Source organism: Triturus cristatus, chromosome 12, assembly GCF_964204655.1.
Source record: "Triturus cristatus chromosome 12, aTriCri1.1, whole genome shotgun sequence".
NCBI lineage: Eukaryota > Metazoa > Chordata > Amphibia > Caudata > Salamandridae > Triturus > Triturus cristatus.
Window position 1 is genome coordinate 620,828,001 of NC_140595.1, and position 18,438 is coordinate 620,846,438.

General features: G+C 44.0%; 1 protein-coding gene across 1 annotated transcript in view; it reads left to right on the forward strand.

Annotated features, from left to right (window-relative positions):
- The window catches only part of GALNS (galactosamine (N-acetyl)-6-sulfatase), a 242,258-nt gene that overhangs the window by 199,909 nt on the left and 23,911 nt on the right, over positions 1–18,438 (forward strand). Inside the window, exon 13 of the mRNA XM_085639221.1 lies at positions 1,237–1,354. Within this exon, the coding sequence (XP_085495347.1) occupies positions 1,237–1,354 (118 nt within the window). The remainder of the gene's footprint in view (positions 1–1,236; positions 1,355–18,438) is intronic.

The window sequence follows — 18,438 nt, forward strand, 5'->3', positions numbered from 1 at the left end:
CAATTCTAAACGGAAGCAAAAGGAAGAAACAGCCACTGGAAACTCACCAGCAGTTTTGTCTGAAAATTGATGAGAAAATGTTTCCTAAAATACTACAGTAATATAATTTATTTTTTCTTGGCAGGAGAGAAGGCAATTTTTGACACCCATGTGGTAGCGAGGTTCACTAGAGACAATTTAGATGCACCTAGTTGGAAAGGGGTAAACAATGGCGCATGTGGTTAATGTGGAAGAGGTGTGGCGCAGGAGCCAGGGTGCCTAACTCTGGACCACGGGGTTCACGGTTCGATCCCCGGTGCCGGCGGCAGGTTAGCCCAGCACCATGTGACTCTGGGCAATAGCTCGCTTAATCTTCCCGAGGGCCCCCAACTCCGGGACACCTCTCTGCAGGTAGCTGTGCGCTTTACAAATGCTTGTCTTTCATTTCATTTCATAGTGGTCCACATTTGGGATGTTGCGTGATTGAAGGGCACTTATTTGATAATGTCTCACAGCAGAGGGCTTCTTTAGTAGCAGCTCATTCACTGCTCAACAGTGGTACACACCGTAGAGGGGCTGTGTTTGATAGTATTACAATATTGGGTTTGTTTGGTGATGGTGCATACCCTGAGGTCTTCTTTGGCAGTGGCATGCATACATCATTTTGTCTGATACTAGGACATACACTTGCTGGTTTGGTTGATAATGAAATATTCAGGTGATGTATGACATTGATGGAGACTACATGGTTAAAGGATAGTGGCAAACACGCCAGGCTTTGTCTGACACTAGTTCACCCTCTGGGGGCCTTGTACGTGAGTGCGGAAAGCATGGGGCTTTGAATAATACGGGCACACTCACACACTTTGTGAGTCTTGTTTGATAGTGACATAAATCTGATGTAATTTCATAGTGTTACATTAGAGCCCTTTCTGACAGTGCCACGCACCCCGCGGTACCTGCTTACAAGAGTTGTACTCTGGGGCTTTGCCTGACACTAGAACATGTCCTAGAAGTCCTGTGTGATGGACTTTCTTGTCTGTGTGTAGTCTAACCGTGGCACACATCTGGCTGGCACTTTTACACCTCTTTGTGGCCTTATTTGATAGTGATGTAAACAGTGGAGCTTCTCTGCAGACTTCAACAGTCAGGAAGGCTTGGTTGTTTTGTGGCTGTGAATGTATCCTATCTTGTAGCAATCCTCGCCGTGCTGATGGCCACAAATGATGACTTCTCTCTGCGCTGTGCTTTTTCCAGAGTGACTAGCGCGGAGTACCAGGGCGCTATACAGCAGATATTCTCCATAGTCCAACAGCATCAGGAGACGATGGTGCCTGGTGAACCCCAGCTCAACGTCTGCGACCGTGCAGTCATGGTAAGGATCTGGAAGCACATGCTTTGCTTTGGCTTCACTTCATTTGATGCAACATAATAAATGAAAGTACTATTGTCATTCTATCTTTCCCCTCAATTGCTTTTAAACCAGCAGATACTCTGTTGAACAGCCAACATGTTCACAATCAAGACATGGTGCCAGTCTGCATAGATTTGTGTGCATTAAAGTCCTAGATTTTCCTATGTGATGCTGATGTGGAGGCTTGCGAAGACTGTCGCAGTCTCATTACTAACTCCATCCTTAGAAGATCTCATCATCACTGTGGCGACAGGTGGAGCCGTCCTTCTCTTTTCTGCAGACAGCAGTCTGGGAGATGAAAGTGTGTGGAAGAGAGGGTGGAGAGTGAGCTCTGTGGTGACGTGGAAGAGGAGAGGAAGGGTCACAGAGGAGCAGGTTCACCAGGACCAGGCAGATACCAAAGTGCACTCCAGTGCCCATGAGGGAAGCGGAAGTGAGGGACACCTATTCCTTATAGAAGGGCATAGGTGCCATAATTCCTCTCACGATCATGTTGCCTCTACAGTGATAAAGGAACACTGGGCCAATGGTGTTGTGGGCATGATAAAAAAAGGTTTGATGGGGAAGAGACTACCATCTGTAGACAAGGGGAAGGACTTGTTGTTTCATTGCAAAAAAAAGATTTAAATCAACGGGGGAGAGAGTCTGGAAAACTGTTGACATGCCACTTTGTCGGTGTCGCATCCAACAAAGTCTACTTTAGAATATGTGTGTGCTCATATTCCCTGAAAAGCCTCAGTTGAAGATTCCTTATGATTACAATCTAAAACCTAAAAACGAATGAACTTCAACCTTTATCTCACCAAGGCAGCCATAACCCACTCCATGCATTGCTTATTTCTACTCACACATGACATCACAAAAAACATAACAAATCGTAACAACAGTACTACAAACCAGGAATAGGGGAGCACCCTAATGTAGGGAGAACAGGGCTCTGGCCCTGCTCTGTGCACACTACATATAAGGTGCTATGGCACTTGCGGAAAGAGCACGGATTTTTTCATGCTGGTTAATATAAACAACATGCATGGGCAGAGGAACAAGGTATGTTTAATGTAGCGCACGCTGGACATGCCTTCAGCCATACACTCTTCAGAATACATACATTTGCTTCCTTTTTGGTACTCACTTAATCTCTTTTACATTCTTCACTTCCTCCCATAATCCAGCATGCAAAATCCTAAACAATATTTTACTTTCTCTGTGAAGTAGAGCATTTTACAACATTCCGAGATGTAACGTTGGGGCATATTACATAAAAAGGTGCGCGGTGCGCAAACCGAGAAGGTGTGCCATATTACAGTGAATGTGCTGCTTTAAAGCCGCTCCGTGTTTAGAGAGAGAGAGAGAGAGAGAGAGATATATCCCCTTGTAGGTGAGTTCAGTGAGTGACTGCACCCACCTGCAGGGGGTTTTCTGGGAGATCTGTAGATCCCGTTTCTCCCCTCCAGAGGGCTGTGGTTAGGAGGTACACACTCAGTGTGCCACCTTTTGTGGTGCACTTTCAGTGCAGCTTCTAAAGGGATGTTTCCCTCTGTGCCCATGTCTAGAATACGGCACAGGCACAGAGGCAAAGAGATTTCCTCATTTGCATGCGGCCACACCCCCATGCAAATGAGGGAACACCCTCTTGAGATAGCGCTGCTGCTACATGTGTGCCAGAGCTATCTGTATTACAGATGGGCTGCACAAGCATCTGCGGCCCCTTCTGTAATGCCAAAATGCCCTGGAGGCGCACAAAGCAGGTGCACGTGCCTATTGTGCCTCTGGCACTTTCCATAATGCAGCTCTTGGTAGTCTTGGGAGTCTCTGTGCTCACCTTTCCCTCATAAGGCAATAGAAGAATTCATTTTCTAAATGGCTGCCCATTCAGCTCCTAGTATGCAAACAAACAGCCAAGTCTGATTCAAATTCCAGTCCCTAAGCCGGACATCCTTTCAATACATACAGTTCATGCCATTTTTTTTTTCTTGAACCACTGGAATGATTGTCACCAAATCAAACCAGCATTGAAAATGCAATAGGTCTTGCCCTCGCTTAAGTTAAAGCAATTCGGTTTGTAATTAGGTGGCTTTTTAGCTTTGCTTTTATTAGTGTTTTTCAAATTTTCATGTACATAAAATGCATATGTATGCTTATATGTATATGTATGCATGCATTTGTATGTATATAGATCTGCAGATGTGTGTGTATATATATATATATATATATTCAGTGAAAAAACCATAGGTTTCACACATGTTATAGTTAGCTGGACATTTTACTGATAAAAAAACCATTGAAATTCCCCCGTTATAGTTAGTGCAGGCAACTATAACTCACGCGACCGCAATCCTCTGCTGATGCTAATACTGTATTTAGACACTTATTTGCCCATGTCTTCTTCCATTAAATTTTAGCTATACATATATTACAAATATTTTTTTTTCATAAAGACACATATGTCATCAGCAGAGGATTGCGGTCGCGTGAGTTATAGTTGCCTGCACTAACTATAACGGGGGAATTTCAATGGTTTTTTATCAGTAAAATGTCCAGCTAACTAGAACATGTGTGAAACCTATGGTTTTTTCACTGAATTTGCAAGGTTTTTTAAATGCTAATTCCTAACTATAACGTGTGTGAAACCTATGGTTTTTTCAGTGAATTTGTACGGTTTTTTAAATGCTAAGTTACTTTACGCCATTCGTGGCGTGCGCGCCCACTTAACGCAGTTCGTGGCGTGCGCGCCCACTTAACGCAGTTCGTGCCGTGCACGCACGGTGGGCACGCGGTGCGCTACGTGCACCGCGTGCCCACGTTACGCTAGTTGGGCCATGTACGCACGATGCGCTTCGCGCACCGTGCGCACATGGAGGACATATGATGCGCTTCGTTGTGAAAGGTAATATTTTAATTTGTAAGGTGATATTAATATGCCATGCACAAATGGTGCCCGTCAGGCACCATTTGCACACGGGGTGGGGAGACTATGGATAATTTTTTTTTTTTATTAAGAATTTTTACCGTACGCGTACGGTAAGCGTAATCGGCGAAATTTTCGAAAAAATTAAAATTCCCTTTTTGGCCTTGGGGGATCTTTGGGGACTCCCACAACATGGCTAGGTGCTTAAGAGCTGTCTAAACAGCCGCTTTCCATGTTTTTGGCCTTTGTTTTTCAACCACCTCTCAGAGTGCGAGAGAGAAAATGGCGGCCGCAACTTCCTGGTTTCGACCGATTCGAATGTTTACTAAGATCTAACAGCCAATCAGATTCGCGCACGGCACCGTACGCGTACGGTAAGCTTACCGTAAGCTTACCGTAAGCGCACCGTAAGCTGCCACAGATATATATATTGATTTAAATGCTATTTTCTCAGGAACTACTGAACAGATTTACACCAGACCTACAAAAGGCACTTCCTTGACCTGAGGACTACCTCTCTGCCAAATTTCAAGTAACTCTGTTCAGCCGTTCGGGCTGTAGCTGTGTCTAAAGGTCCTATGGAAAAATGCATGGGAAAAACGCGTTTTGGGACCCCACTTTTTTCTCAGCCCCCGCTTGACGAATCCCCCCGAGACTTTCAGGGTAGGAGCGGAGCGTAGCGCCCCACCTATTTTGAAAATTTTGCGAGGATTCGTCGACCGGCGCCAAAGTTATTCCAAATAGAATGTTGCGGTTTTCCTATGGAAACAGGGTCCTAACTATAACTACCTACTGGCGACCGCCAGTAGGTAATATATGTTTATGTATGTAAATATATACACATACATTTATAAATGCATGTGTGTGTGTGTGTGTGTGTGTGTGTGTGTGTGTGTGTATATATATATATATGTGTGTGTGTGTGTGTGTGTGTGTGTGTGTGTGTGTGAGGGTAGAGAGTGAGTAGTAGAGGGTAGAGAGGGAGTGGTAGAGGGTAGAGAGTGAGTAGTAGAGGGTAGTAGAGTGTAGTAGAGAGAGTAGTAGAGAGTGAGTAGTAGAGTTAGTAGAAAGTGAGTAGTACAGAGTAGTAGAGTAGAGAGTACTAGAGAGTGAGTACTAGAGAGTGAGTACTAGAGAGTGAGTAGTAGAGAGTGAGTAGTAGAGAGTGAGTAGTAGAGAGAGGTAGAGAGTGAGTAGTAGAGAGAGGTAGAGAGTAGAGTAGAGAGGTAGAGAGTAGAGAGTAGAGTGAGGAGTAGAGAGTAGTAGAGTGGGGAGTAGAGAGTAGTAGAGTGAGGAGTAGAGAGTAGTAGAGTGAGGAGTAGAGAGTAGTAGAGTGAGGAGTAGAGAGTGAGTAGTAGATTGTGAGTAGTAGAGTAGTAGATTGAGTAGTAGAGAGTAGTAGAGTGTGAGTAGTAGAGTGTGAGTAGTAGAGTGTGAGTAGTAGAGTGTGGAGTAGAGTAGTAGAGTGTGGAGTAGAGTAGTAGAGTGTGGAGTAGAGTAGTGGAGAGGGAGTAGTAGAGAGGGAGTAGTAGAGGGTAGTAAGGGAGTAGTAGAGTAGTAGAGCGTAGTAGAGAGTGAGTAGGAGTGAGTAGTAGAGAGTAAGTAGTACATAGTAGAGAGAGTAGTAGATAAAGAGTGTAGTAGAGAGTGAGTAGTAGAGAGTAGTGAGTAGAGGGTAGAGTGAGTAGTAGAGGGTAGTAGAGAGTGAGTAGTAGAGAGAGTAGTGTAGAGAGAAGTAGAGAGTGAGTAGTAGACAGAGAGTAGAGAGTAGTAGAGAGAGTAGTAGAGAGAGTAGTAGAGAGAGTAGTAGAGAGTGAGTAGTAGATTGTGAGTAGTAGAGTAGTAGCGAGTAGTAGAGAGTAGTAGAGAGTAGTAGAGAGTAGTAGAGAGTGAGTAGTAGAGTGTGAGTAGTAGAGTGTGAGTAGTAGAGTGTGAGTAGTAGAGTGTGAGTAGTAGAGTGTGAGTAGTAGAGTGTGAGTAGTAGAGTGTGAGTAGTAGAGTGTGAGTAGTAGAGTGTGAGTAGTAGAGTGTGAGTAGTAGAGTGTGAGTAGTAGAGTGTGAGTAGAGAGTGGTAGAGAGTGGTAGAGAGTGAGTAGTAGAGTGAGTAGTACCGAGAGGTAGAGAGTGAGTAGTAGAGTGAGTAGTACCGAGAGGTAGAGAGTGAGTAGTAGAGTGAGTAGTACCGAGAGGTAGAGAGTGAGTAGTAGAGAGAGGTAGAGAGTAGTGTAGAGAGAGTAGTGTAGAGAGAGTAGTAGAGAGTGAGTAGTAGAGAGTAGTAGAGAGTAGTAGATTGTGAGTAGTAGATTGTGAGTAGTAGATTGTGAGTAGTAGATTGTGAGTAGTAGATTGTGAGTAGTAGATTGTGAGTAGTAGAGTGTGAGTAGTAGAGTGTGAGGAGTAGAGTGTGAGGAGTAGAGTGTGAGGAGTAGAGTGTGAGGAGTAGAGTGTGAGGAGTAGAGTGTGAGGAGTAGAGTGTGAGGAGTAGAGTGTGAGGAGTAGAGTGTGAGGAGTAGAGTGTGAGGAGTAGAGTGTGAGGAGTAGAGTGTGAGTAGTAGAGTGTGAGGAGTAGAGTGTGAGGAGTAGAGTGTGAGTAGTAGAGTGAGGAGTAGAGTGGTAGAGAGTGAGGAGTAGAGTGGTAGAGAGTGAGGAGTAGAGTGGTAGAGAGTGAGGAGTAGAGCCTACTAGAGTGAGTAGTAGAGTGAGTAGTAGAGTGAGTAGTAGAGCCTACTAGAGTGAGTAGTAGAGTGAGTAGTAGAGTGAGTAGTAGAGCGAGTAGTAGATTGTGAGTAGTAGAGAGTAGTAGATTGTGAGTAGTAGAGTGAGTAGTAGAGTGAGTAGTAGATTGTGAGTAGTAGATTGTGAGTAGTAGATTGTGAGTAGTAGATTGTGAGTAGTAGATTGTGAGTAGTAGAGAGTAATTAGTAGAGTGAGTAGTACAGAGTGAGTAGTAGAGAGTAGTAGAGCGTGAGTAGATTGTGAGTAGTAGAGAGTAGTAGAGCGTGAGTAGATTGTGAGTAGTAGAGAGTAGTAGAGAGTAGTAGAGCGTGAGTAGTAGAGAGTAGTAGAGCGTGAGTAGTAGAGAGTAGTAGAGTGAGTAGATTGTGAGTAGTAGAGAGTAGTAGAGTGAGTAGATTGTGAGTAGTAGAGAGTGAGTAGTAGAGAGTGAGTAGTAGAGAGTAGTAGAGCAGTAGAGAGTGAGTAGGAGCGAGTAGTAGACAGTGAGTAGTACATAGTAGTAGAGAGTGAGTAGTAGATGGAGAGTAGTAGAGCGAGAGTAGAGAGTAGTAGATTGTGAGTAGTAGATTGTGAGTAGTAGAGTGTGAGTAGTAGAGTGTGAGTAGTAGAGTGTGAGTAGTAGAGTGTGAGTAGTAGAGTGTGAGTAGTAGAGTGTGAGTAGTAGAGTGTGAGTAGTAGAGTGTGAGTAGTAGAGTGTGAGTAGTAGAGTGGTAGAGAGTGAGAGGAGTAGAGAGTGAGAGGAGTAGAGAGTGAGAGGAGTAGAGAGTGAGAGGAGTAGAGAGTGAGAGGAGTAGAGAGTGAGAGGAGTAGAGAGTGAGGGGAGTAGAGAGTGAGGGGAGTAGAGAGTGAGGGGAGTAGAGTGAGGGGAGTAGAGTGAGGGGAGTAGAGTGAGGGTAGTAGAGTGAGGGTAGTAGAAAGAGTAGTAGAGAGTGGAGAGGGAGTAGTAGAGGGTAGTAAGGGAGTAGTAGAGCGTAGTAGAGTGAGTGTGAGTAGTAGAGTGAGTGTGAGTAGTAGAGTGAGTGTGAGTAGTAGAGAAGTAGAGTGAGTGTGAGTAGTAGAGAGTGAGTAGTAGAGAAGTAGAGTGAGGAGCAGGAAGTGAGGAGTAGTAGAGAGTAGTGAGTAGAGGGTAGAGTGAGTAGTAGAGAGAGAGTAGTAGAGAGTGGGTAGTAGAGTGAGTAGTGTAGAGAGTAGTAGAGTGAGTAGTAGAGCGAGTGGTAGATTGTGAGTAGTAGAGAGTAGTAGATTGTGAGTAGTAGAGAGTAGTAGATTGTGAGTAGTAGAGTGAGTAGTAGATTGTGAGTAGTAGAGAGTAATTAGTAGAGAGTAATTAGTAGAGAGTGAGTAGTACAGAGTGAGTAGTAGAGAGTAGTAGAGAGTGAGTAGATTGTGAGTAGTAGAGAGTAGTAGAGCGTGAGTAGTAGAGAGTAGTAGAGCGTGAGTAGTAGAGAGTAGTAGAGCGTAGTAGAGTGAGTAGATTGTGAGTAGTAGAGAGTGAGTAGTAGAGAGTAGAGAGAGAGTAGGAGAAAGAGAGTAGTAGAAATAGTAGTAGAGAGACTAGTAGAGAGACTAGTGGAGAGTGAGTAGTAGAGAATGAGTAATCGAGAGTGAGTAGTAGAGAGTAGTAGAGAGAGAGGTAGAGAGTGAGTAGTAGAGCCTACTAGAGTGAGTAGTAGATTGTGAGTAGTAGATTGTGAGTAGTAGATTGTGAGTAGTAGAGTGAGTAGTAGAGTGAGTAGTAGAGAGTAGTAGTAGAGTGAGTAGCAGAGAGAGTAGTAGAAAGTGAGTAGTAGAGAGTAGTAGAGTGAGTAGAGAGTGAGTAGTAGAGAGTGAGTAGTAGAGAGTGAGTAGTAGAGAGTGAGTAGTAGAGAGTAGTAGAGAGAGCAGTAGAGAGTGAGTAGGAGCGAGTAGTAGACAGTGAGTAGTACATAGTAGTAGAGAGTGAGTAGTAGATAGAGAGTAGTAGAGTGTGAGTAGTAGAGTGTGAGTAGTAGAGTGTGAGTAGTAGAGTGTGAGTAGTAGAGTGTGAGTAGTAGAGTGTGAGTAGTAGAGTAGTAGAGTGTGGAGTAGAGTAGTAGAGTGTGGAGTAGAGTAGTAGAGTGTGGAGTAGAGTAGTAGAGTGTGGAGTAGAGTAGTAGAGTGTGGAGTAGAGTAGTAGAGTGTGGAGTAGAGTAGTAGAGTGTGGAGTAGAGTAGTAGAGTGTGGAGTAGAGTAGTAGAGTGTGGAGTAGAGTAGTAGAGTGTGGAGTAGAGTAGTAGAGTGTGGAGTAGAGTAGTAGAGTGTGTAGTAGAGTGTGGAGTAGAGTAGTAGAGTGTGGAGTAGAGTAGTAGAGAGTGGAGAGGGAGTAGTAGAGAGGGAGTAGTAGAGTGGAGAGGGAGTAGTAGAGAGGGAGTAGTAGAGTGGAGAGGGAGTAGTAGAGGGTAGTAAGGGAGTAGTAGAGTAGTAGAGCGTAGTAGAGAGTGAGTAGGAGTGAGTAGTAGAGAGTAAGTAGTACATAGTAGAGAGAGTAAGTAGTACATAGTAGAGAGAGTAGTAGATAAAGAGTGAGTAGTAGAGAGTGAGTAGTAGAGAGTAGTGAGTAGAGGGTAGAGTGAGTAGTAGAGGGTAGTAGAGAGTGAGTAGTAGAGAGAGTAGTGTAGAGAGAAGTAGAGAGTGAGTAGTAGACAGAGAGGTAGAGAGTGAGTAGTAGAGAGCAGTAGAGAGTGAGTAGGAGCGAGTAGTAGACAGTGAGTAGTACATAGTAGTAGAGAGTGAGTAGTAGATAGAGAGTAGAGAGTAGTAGAGAGTGAGTAGTAGATTGTGAGTAGTAGAGTAGTAGCGAGTAGTAGAGTGTGAGTAGTAGAGTGTGAGTAGTAGAGTGTGAGTAGTAGAGTGTGAGTAGTAGAGTGTGAGTAGTAGAGTGTGAGTAGTAGAGTGTGAGTAGTAGAGTGGTTGAGAGTAGTAGAGTGTGGAGTAGAGTGGTTGAGAGGAGTAGAGAGTGAGAGGAGTAGAGAGTGAGAGGAGTAGAGAGTGAGAGGAGTAGAGAGTGAGAGGAGTAGAGAGTGAGAGGAGTAGAGAGTGAGAGGAGTAGAGAGTGAGAGGAGTAGAGAGTGAGAGGAGTAGAGAGTGAGAGGAGTAGAGAGTGAGAGGAGTAGAGAGTGAGAGGAGTAGAGTGAGAGGAGTAGAGTGAGAGGAGTAGAGAGTGGGTAGTAGAAAGAGGAGTGGAGAGGGAGTAGTAGAGGGTAGTAAGGGAGTAGTAGAGAGTAGTAAGGGAGTAGTAGAGCGTAGTAGAGTGAGTGTGAGTAGTAGAGTGAGGGTGAGTAGTAGAGAAGTAGAGTGAGTGTGAGTAGTAGAGAGTGAGTAGTAGAGAAGTAGAGTGAGGAGTAGGGAGTGAGGAGTAGTAGAGAGTAGTGAGTAGAGGGTAGAGTGTAGTAGAGGGTAGTAGAGAGAGAGTAGTAGAGAGTGGGTAGTAGAGTGAGTAGTGTAGAGAGTAGTAGAGTGAGTAGTAGAGCGAGTGGTAGATTGTGAGTAGTAGAGAGTAGTAGATTGTGAGTAGTAGAGAGTAGTAGATTGTGAGTAGTAGAGTGAGTAGTAGATTGTGAGTAGTAGAGAGTAATTAGTAGAGAGTAATTAGTAGAGAGTGAGTAGTACAGAGTGAGTAGTAGAGAGTAGTAGAGAGTGAGTAGATTGTGAGTAGTAGAGAGTAGTAGAGCGTGAGTAGTAGAGAGTAGTAGAGCGTGAGTAGTAGAGAGTAGTAGAGCGTAGTAGAGTGAGTAGATTGTGAGTAGTAGAGAGTGAGTAGTAGAGAGTAGAGAGAGAGTAGGAGAAGGAGAGTAGTAGAAATAGTAGTAGAGAGACTAGTAGAGAGACTAGTGGAGAGTGAGTAGTAGAGAATGAGTAATCGAGAGTGAGTAGTAGAGAGTAGTAGAGAGAGAGGTAGAGAGTGAGTAGTAGAGCCTACTAGAGTGAGTAGTAGATTGTGAGTAGTAGATTGTGAGTAGTAGATTGTGAGTAGTAGATTGTGAGTAGTAGAGTGAGTAGTAGAGTGTAGTAGTAGAGTGAGTAGCAGAGAGAGTAGTAGAAAGTGAGTAGTAGAGAGTAGTAGAGTGAGTAGAGAGTGAGTAGTAGAGAGTGAGTAGTAGAGAGTGAGTAGTAGAGAGTGAGTAGTAGAGAGTGAGTAGTAGAGAGTAGTAGAGAGAGCAGTAGAGAGTGAGTAGGAGCGAGTAGTAGACAGTGAGTAGTACATAGTAGTAGAGAGTGAGTAGTAGATAGAGAGTAGTAGAGTGTGAGTAGTAGATAGAGAGTAGTAGAGTGTGAGTAGTAGAGTGTGAGTAGTAGAGTGTGAGTAGTAGAGTGTGAGTAGTAGAGTAGTAGAGTGTGGAGTAGAGTAGTAGAGTGTGGAGTAGAGTAGTAGAGTGTGGAGTAGAGTAGTAGAGTGTGGAGTAGAGTAGTAGAGTGTGGAGTAGAGTAGTAGAGTGTGGAGTAGAGTAGTAGAGTGTGGAGTAGAGTAGTAGAGTGTGGAGTAGAGTAGTAGAGTGTGGAGTAGAGTAGTAGAGTGTGGAGTAGAGTAGTAGAGTGTGGAGTAGAGTAGTAGAGTGTGGAGTAGAGTAGTAGAGTGTGGAGTAGAGTAGTAGAGTGTGGAGTAGAGTAGTAGAGTGTGTAGTAGAGTGTGGAGTAGAGTAGTAGAGTGTGGAGTAGAGTAGTAGAGTGTGGAGTAGAGTAGTAGAGTGTGGAGTAGAGTAGTAGAGTGTGGAGTAGAGTAGTAGAGTGTGGAGTAGAGTAGTAGAGTGTGGAGTAGAGTAGTAGAGTGTGGAGTAGAGTAGTAGAGTGTGGAGTAGAGTAGTAGAGTGTGGAGTAGAGTAGTAGAGTGTGGAGTAGAGTAGTAGAGTGTGTAGTAGAGTGTGGAGTAGAGTAGTAGAGAGTGGAGAGGGAGTAGTAGAGAGGGAGTAGTAGAGTGGAGAGGGAGTAGTAGAGGGTAGTAAGGGAGTAGTAGAGTAGTAGAGCGTAGTAGAGAGTGAGTAGGAGTGAGTAGTAGAGAGTAAGTAGTACATAGTAGAGAGAGTAAGTAGTACATAGTAGAGAGAGTAGTAGATAAAGAGTGAGTAGTAGAGAGTGAGTAGTAGAGAGTAGTGAGTAGAGGGTAGAGTGAGTAGTAGAGGGTAGTAGAGAGTGAGTAGTAGAGAGAGTAGTGTAGAGAGAAGTAGAGAGTGAGTAGTAGACAGAGAGGTAGAGAGTGAGTAGTAGAGAGCAGTAGAGAGTGAGTAGGAGCGAGTAGTAGACAGTGAGTAGTACATAGTAGTAGAGAGTGAGTAGTAGATAGAGAGTAGAGAGTAGTAGAGAGTGAGTAGTAGATTGTGAGTAGTAGAGTAGTAGCGAGTAGTAGAGTGTGAGTAGTAGAGTGTGAGTAGTAGAGTGTGAGTAGTAGAGTGTGAGTAGTAGAGTGTGAGTAGTAGAGTGTGAGTAGTAGAGTGTGAGTAGTAGAGTGTGAGTAGTAGAGTGTGAGTGGTTGAGAGGAGTAGAGAGTGAGAGGAGTAGAGAGTGAGAGGAGTAGAGAGTGAGAGGAGTAGAGAGTGAGAGGAGTAGAGAGTGAGAGGAGTAGAGAGTGAGAGGAGTAGAGAGTGAGAGGAGTAGAGAGTGAGAGGAGTAGAGAGTGAGAGGAGTAGAGAGTGAGAGGAGTAGAGAGTGAGAGGAGTAGAGAGTGAGAGGAGTAGAGAGTGAGAGGAGTAGAGTGAGAGGAGTAGAGTGAGAGGAGTAGAGTGAGAGGAGTAGAGTGAGAGGAGTAGAGAGTGGGTAGTAGAAAGAGGAGTGGAGAGGGAGTAGTAGAGGGTAGTAAGGGAGTAGTAGAGAGTAGTAAGGGAGTAGTAGAGCGTAGTAGAGTGAGTGTGAGTAGTAGAGTGAGGGTGAGTAGTAGAGAAGTAGAGTGAGTGTGAGTAGTAGAGAGTGAGTAGTAGAGAAGTAGAGTGAGGAGTAGGGAGTGAGGAGTAGTAGAGAGTAGTGAGTAGAGGGTAGAGTGTAGTAGAGGGTAGTAGAGAGAGAGTAGTAGAGAGTGGGTAGTAGAGTGAGTAGTGTAGAGAGTAGTAGAGTGAGTAGTAGAGCGAGTAGTAGATTGTGAGTAGTAGATTGTGAGTAGTAGATTGTGAGTAGTAGAGAGTAATTAGTAGAGAGTGAGTAGTACAGAGTGAGTAGATTGTGAGTAGTAGAGAGTGAGTAGATTGTGAGTAGTAGAGAGTAGTAGAGCGTGAGTAGTAGAGAGTAGTAGAGCGTGAGTAGTAGAGAGTAGTAGAGTGAGTAGATGTGAGTAGTAGAGAGTGAGTAGTAGAGAGTAGAGAGAGAGTAGGAGAAAGAGTAGGAGAAAGAGAGTAGTAGAAATAGTAGTAGAGAGTGAGTAGTAGAGAGACTAGTAGAGAGACTAGTGGAGAGTGAGTAGTAGAGAATGAGTAATAGAGAGTGAGTAGTAGAGAGTAGTAGAGAGAGAGGTAGAGAGTAGTAGAGAGTGAGTAGTAGAGCCTACTAGAGTGAGTAGTAGAGTGAGTAGTAGAGCGAGTAGTAGATTGTGAGTAGTAGAGAGTAGTAGATTGTGAGTAGTAGAGTGAGTAGTAGAGTGAGTAGTAGATTGTGAGTAGTAGATTGTGAGTAGTAGATTGTGAGTAGTAGAAAGTAATTAGTAGAAAGTAATTAGTAGAGAGTGAGTAGTAGAGAGTGAGTAGTAGAGAGTGAGTAGTAGAGAGTAGTAGAGAGTGAGTAGTAGAGAGTAGTAGAGCGTGAGTAGTAGAGAGTAGTAGAGTGAGTAGAGAGTGAGTAGTAGAGAGTGAGTAGTAGAGAGTGAGTAGTAGAGAGTAGTAGAGCAGTAGAGAGTGAGTAGGAGCGAGTAGTAGACAGTGAGTAGTACATAGTAGTAGAGAGTGAGTAGTAGATGGAGAGTAGTAGAGCGAGAGTAGAGAGTAGTAGATTGTGAGTAGTAGATTGTGAGTAGTAGATTGTGAGTAGTAGATTGTGAGTAGTAGAGTGTGAGTAGTAGAGTGTGAGTAGTAGAGTGTGAGTAGTAGAGTGTGAGTAGTAGAGTGTGAGTAGTAGAGTGTGAGTAGTAGAGTGTGAGTAGTAGAGTGGTAGAGAGTGAGAGGAGTAGAGTGGTAGAGTGGTAGAGGAGTAGAGTGGTAGAGAGTGAGAGGAGTAGAGAGTGAGAGGAGTAGAGAGTGAGAGGAGTAGAGTGGTAGAGAGTGAGAGGAGTAGAGAGTGAGGGGAGTAGAGAGTGAGGGGAGTAGAGTGAGGGGAGTAGAGTGAGGGGAGTAGAGTGAGGGTAGTAGAGTGAGGGTAGTAGAAAGAGTAGTAGAGAGTGGAGAGGGAGTAGTAGAGGGTAGTAAGGGAGTAGTAGAGCGTAGTAGAGTGAGTGTGAGTAGTAGAGTGAGTGTGAGTAGTAGAGTGAGTGTGAGTAGTAGAGTGAGTGTGAGTAGTAGAGAAGTAGAGTGAGTGTGAGTAGTAGAGAGTGAGTAGTAGAGAAGTAGAGTGAGGAGCAGGAAGTGAGGAGTAGTAGAGAGTAGTGAGTAGAGGGTAGAGTGAGTAGTAGAGAGAGAGTAGTAGAGAGTGGGTAGTAGAGTGAGTAGTGTAGAGAGTAGTAGAGTGAGTAGTAGAGCGAGTGGTAGATTGTGAGTAGTAGAGAGTAGTAGATTGTGAGTAGTAGAGAGTAATAGATTGTGAGTAGTAGAGTGAGTAGTAGATTGTGAGTAGTAGAGAGTAATTAGTAGAGAGTAATTAGTAGAGAGTGAGTAGTACAGAGTGAGTAGTAGAGAGTAGTAGAGAGTGAGTAGATTGTGAGTAGTAGAGAGTAGTAGAGCGTGAGTAGTAGAGAGTAGTAGAGCGTGAGTAGTAGAGAGTAGTAGAGCGTAGTAGAGTGAGTAGATTGTGAGTAGTAGAGAGTGAGTAGTAGAGAGTAGAGAGAGAGTAGGAGAAAGAGAGTAGTAGAAATAGTAGTAGAGAGACTAGTAGAGAGACTAGTGGAGAGTGAGTAGTAGAGAATGAGTAATCGAGAGTGAGTAGTAGAGAGTAGTAGAGAGAGAGGTAGAGAGTGAGTAGTAGAGCCTACTAGAGTGAGTAGTAGAGCGAGTAGTAGATTGTGAGTAGTAGATTGTGAGTAGTAGAGTGAGTAGTAGAGTGAGTAGTAGAGAGTAGTAGTAGAGTGAGTAGATTGTGAGTAGTAGAGCGTGAGTAGTAGAGAGTAGTAGAGCGTGAGTAGCAGAGAGAGTAGTAGAAAGTGAGTAGTAGAGAGTAGTAGAGTGAGTAGAGAGTGAGTAGTAGAGAGTGAGTAGTAGAGAGTGAGTAGTAGAGAGTGAGTAGTAGAGAGTAGTAGAGAGAGCAGTAGAGAGTGAGTAGGAGCGAGTAGTAGACAGTGAGTAGTACATAGTAGTAGAGAGTGAGTAGTAGATAGAGAGTAGTAGAGTGTGAGTAGTAGAGTGTGAGTAGTAGAGTGTGAGTAGTAGAGTGTGAGTAGTAGAGTAGTAGAGTGTGAGTAGTAGAGTAGTAGAGTGTGGAGTAGAGTAGTAGAGTGTGGAGTAGAGTAGTAGAGTGTGGAGTAGAGTAGTAGAGTGTGGAGTAGAGTAGTAGAGTGTGGAGTAGAGTAGTAGAGTGTGGAGTAGAGTAGTAGAGTGTGGAGTAGAGTAGTAGAGTGTGGAGTAGAGTAGTAGAGTGTGGAGTAGAGTAGTAGAGTGTGGAGTAGAGTAGTAGAGTGTGGAGTAGAGTAGTAGAGTGTGGAGTAGAGTAGTAGAGTAGAGTAGTAGAGTGTGTAGTAGAGTGTGGAGTAGAGTAGTAGAGTGTGGAGTAGAGTAGTAGAGAGTGGAGAGGGAGTAGTAGAGAGGGAGTAGTAGAGTGGAGAGGGAGTAGTAGAGGGTAGTAAGGGAGTAGTAGAGTAGTAGAGCGTAGTAGAGAGTGAGTAGGAGTGAGTAGTAGAGAGTAAGTAGTACATAGTAGAGAGAGTAAGTAGTACATAGTAGAGAGAGTAGTAGATAAAGAGTGAGTAGTAGAGAGTGAGTAGTAGAGAGTGAGTAGTAGAGAGTAGTGAGTAGAGGGTAGAGTGAGTAGTAGAGGGTAGTAGAGAGTGAGTAGTAGAGAGAGTAGTGTAGAGAGAAGTAGAGAGTGAGTAGTAGACAGAGAGGTAGAGAGTGAGTAGTAGAGAGCAGTAGAGAGTGAGTAGGAGCGAGTAGTAGACAGTGAGTAGTACATAGTAGTAGAGAGTGAGTAGTAGATAGAGAGTAGAGAGTAGTAGAGAGTGAGTAGTAGATTGTGAGTAGTAGAGTAGTAGCGAGTAGTAGAGTGTGAGTAGTAGAGTGTGAGTAGTAGAGTGTGAGTAGTAGAGTGTGAGTAGTAGAGTGTGAGTAGTAGAGTGTGAGTAGTAGAGTGTGAGTAGTAGAGTGGTTGAGAGTAGTAGAGTGTGGAGTAGAGTGGTTGAGAGGAGTAGAGAGTGAGAGGAGTAGAGAGTGAGAGGAGTAGAGAGTGAGAGGAGTAGAGAGTGAGAGGAGTAGAGTGAGAGGAGTAGAGTGAGAGGAGTAGAGTGAGAGGAGTAGAGTGGGTAGTAGAAAGAGGAGTGGAGAGGGAGTAGTAGAGGGTAGTAAGGGAGTAGTAGAGAGTAGTAAGGGAGTAGTAGAGCGTAGTAGAGTGAGTGTGAGTAGTAGAGAGTGAGTAGTAGAGAAGTAGAGTGAGGAGTAGGGAGTGAGGAGTAGTAGAGAGTAGTGAGTAGAGGGTAGAGTGAGTAGTAGAGGGTAGTAGAGAGAGAGTAGTAGAGAGTGGGTAGTAGAGTGAGTAGTGTAGAGAGTAGTAGAGTGAGTAGTAGAGCGAGTAGTAGATTGTGAGTAGTAGATTGTGAGTAGTAGATTGTGAGTAGTAGAGAGTAATTAGTAGAGAGTAATTAGTAGAGAGTGAGTAGTACAGAGTGAGTAGATTGTGAGTAGTAGAGAGTGAGTAGATTGTGAGTAGATTGTGAGTAGTAGAGAGTAGTAGAGCGTGAGTAGTAGAGAGTAGTAGAGCGTGAGTAGTAGAGAGTAGTAGAGTGAGTAGATTGTGAGTAGTAGAGAGTAGAGAGAGAGTAGGAGAAAGAGAGTAGTAGAAATAGTAGTAGAGAGTGAGTAGTAGAGAGACTAGTAGAGAGACTAGTGGAGAGTGAGTAGTAGAGAATGAGTAATAGAGAGTGAGTAGTAGAGAGTAGTAGAGAGAGAGGTAGAGAGTAGTAGAGAGTGAGTAGTAGAGCCTACTAGAGTGAGTAGTAGAGTGAGTAGTAGAGCGAGTAGTAGATTGTGAGTAGTAGAGAGTAGTAGATTGTGAGTAGTAGAGTGAGTAGTAGAGTGAGTAGTAGATTGTGAGTAGTAGATTGTGAGTAGTAGATTGTGAGTAGTAGAAAGTAATTAGTAGAGAGTGAGTAGTAGAGAGTGAGTAGTAGAGAGTAGTAGAGAGTGAGTAGTAGAGAGTAGTAGAGCGTGAGTAGTAGAGAGTAGTAGAGTGAGTAGAGAGTGAGTAGTAGAGAGTGAGTAGTAGAGAGTGAGTAGTAGAGAGTAGTAGAGCAGTAGAGAGTGAGTAGGAGCGAGTAGTAGACAGTGAGTAGTACATAGTAGTAGAGAGTGAGTAGTAGATGGAGAGTAGTAGAGCGAGAGTAGAGAGTAGTAGATTGTGAGTAGTAGATTGTGAGTAGTAGATTGTGAGTAGTAGAGTGTGAGTAGTAGAGTGTGGAGTAGAGTGGTAGAGTGAGAGGAGTAGAGAGTGAGAGGAGTAGAGAGTGAGAGGAGTAGAGAGTGAGAGGAGTAGAGAGTGAGAGGAGTAGAGAGTGAGAGGAGTAGAGAGTGAGAGGAGTAGAGTGTGAGAGGAGTAGAGTGAGAGGAGTAGAGTGAGGGTAGTAGAAAGAGTAGTAGAGAGTGGAGAGGGAGTAGTAGAGGGTAGTAAGGGAGTAGTAGAGCGTAGTAGAGTGAGGGTGAGTAGTAGAGTGAGGGTGAGTAGTAGAGTGAGGGTGAGTAGTAGAGTGAGTGTGAGTAGTAGAGAAGTAGAGTGAGTGTGAGTAGTAGAGAGTGAGTAGTAGAGAAGTAGAGTGAGGAGTAGGAAGTGAGGAGTAGTAGAGAGTAGTGAGTAGAGGGTAGAGTGAGTAGTAGAGAGAGAGTAGTAGAGAGTGGGTAGTAGAGTGAGTAGTGTAGAGAGTAGTAGAGTGAGTAGTAGAGCGAGTAGTAGATTGTGAGTAGTAGAGAGTAGTAGATTGTGAGTAGTAGAGTGAGTAGTAGATTGTGAGTAGTAGATTGTGAGTAGTAGATTGTGAGTAGTAGATTGTGAGTAGTAGAGAGTAATTAGTAGAGAGTAATTAGTAGAGAGTAATTAGTAGAGAGTGAGTAGTACAGAGTGAGTAGTAGAGAGTAGTAGAGAGTGAGTAGATTGTGAGTAGTAGAGCGTGAGTAGTAGA